At 71.3% G+C, this 1,555-nt stretch overlaps 1 protein-coding gene across 1 annotated transcript in view; it reads left to right on the top strand.

The window, feature by feature from the left end:
* The window catches only part of LOC146600978 (nucleolar transcription factor 1), a gene marked incomplete at its 5' end in the record, with an annotated part of 4,764 nt that overhangs the window by 647 nt on the left and 2,562 nt on the right, over positions 1-1,555 (top strand). Inside the window, 3 exons of the mRNA XM_085314495.1 lie at positions 348-431; positions 825-980; positions 1,379-1,443. Of these exons, the coding sequence (XP_085170621.1) occupies positions 348-431; positions 825-980; positions 1,379-1,443 (305 nt within the window). The remainder of the gene's footprint in view (positions 1-347; positions 432-824; positions 981-1,378; positions 1,444-1,555) is intronic.

Below are 1,555 nucleotides of genomic sequence, written 5' to 3'. Positions count from 1 at the left end.
CCCACAGCCCTGCAGGGTGCCCCTGCAAGGTGCTGCTGCAAGGTGCCCCACAGCCCTGAAAGGTGCCCCACAGCCCTGCAATGTGCCGTTGCAATGTGCCCCACAGCCCTGCAAGGTGCCCCTGCAAGGTGCCCCACGGCGCTGCAGGGTGCCCCGCGCTGCTGCAACGTGCCCCGCGCTGCTTCACCTCGCCGCGCAGAGGCAGCGGCACCCGAGCGCCGGTGCGAGTTGCCGCGTGGCGGCGCTGGGCTCGGCCGCGCCACGCGTGGCTCTGCGCCGCCCGTGCAGCTGCCCCCTCCCCGGCGCCCGCTGCGCTCACCCCTTGCGACCCTTCCTTAATCCTGCAGGTGAGGAAGTTTCGGACCCTAACGGAGCTCATTATGGACGCCGAAGAGCACGTCAAGAACCCTTACAAGGGCAAAAAGCTCAAGGTAGGCCAGCGAGGCAGGGATCAGGGTCGGGCACCGCGTGGGGGGGACCCCTCGTTCGCCGGGACGGGGGCTGCGGGCCCCTCCGCCGGGCTCGCCTGGCACCCGGCCGCCAGCTAATCCCCGTGACGGGCCGGCGCGTCGTGGGCGCTGGGCCCGGGCCAAGCGCGGGATGCGTTTCGTATGCCACCAGCCCGCGTCCAAGATCGGTGCCGGGGGCTGCGAGCCGGGCAGAGCCGTTCTGTGCGGCGGGCGGGGGGAGCAGCGGCCGCGGCGGGGTGGCCTTGGGGGGCGGCCGATGCCGTCCCTGGCACCGGGGGGGGGGCAGGGGGCACGTGGCCTTCCTCCCGCCATCCTCATCCCGGCTCAGCCTCTGCCGCCGCGCTGTCTCCCCAGAAACACCCCGACTTCCCCAAGAAGCCCCTGACTCCCTACTTCCGCTTCTTCATGGAGAAGCGGGCCAAATACGCCAAGCTTCACCCCGAAATGAGCAACCTGGATCTCACCAAGATCCTGTCCAAGAAATACAAGGAGCTTCCCGAGAAGAAGAAGGTACGGAGCGGGGTTAGGAGGCCTCGGCGTGCCCCCCTCCCCGCGCGCCCTCTGCGCGCCCAGCTCTCCCAGTAAAACCAGCAGAGCCCGGTCTCTGCCTCCCAGGCTTCGGTGCTGCTCCGGGCCGGGTCTGTCCGTTCGTCCGGGCGGTGGCCTCGGGGCTGTGCCCTCCATGCACCCCGCGGCGGGGGCTGCCCCGTCTCCCCGGGGGCAGCCGGGCGGGTGCCCCTGCGGACCCCCCCGGCTCTTCTCGGCCTGCGCTGGCTTAGCCCCAGCAGCAAAGGTCCCGCTGTGCCCCCTTGCCCAAGGCTGTCACGAGCCCTCGGTCCGCGGCGGGGGCGGCGGGGGCCGCGTCCGCCTGCCCGTTCCCCGATGCTAACGTCCCTCTCCGCCCCCAGATGAAATACATCCAGGACTTCCAGCGAGAGAAGCAGGAGTTCGAGAGGAACCTGGCGAGGTTCAGGTGAGCGGGCGGCACGCCGCGTCTCCCCTCCGAGGCCGAGCCGGCCGGGACGGGCCGTGGGCGGGTTAACAGCAGGTGGGAAAGGGTCGGGGGGGGGGACCGAAAGGAGAGC

The sequence above is a fragment of the Rhea americana genome, unplaced genomic scaffold (assembly GCF_003343005.1).
Source record: "Rhea americana isolate MKP2758 unplaced genomic scaffold, rheAme1 scaffold_1107, whole genome shotgun sequence".
Lineage (NCBI taxonomy): Eukaryota > Metazoa > Chordata > Aves > Rheiformes > Rheidae > Rhea > Rhea americana.
Note: the sequence above shows the minus strand (reverse complement) of the source record. Positions and strands in the feature narration are given on the sequence as shown.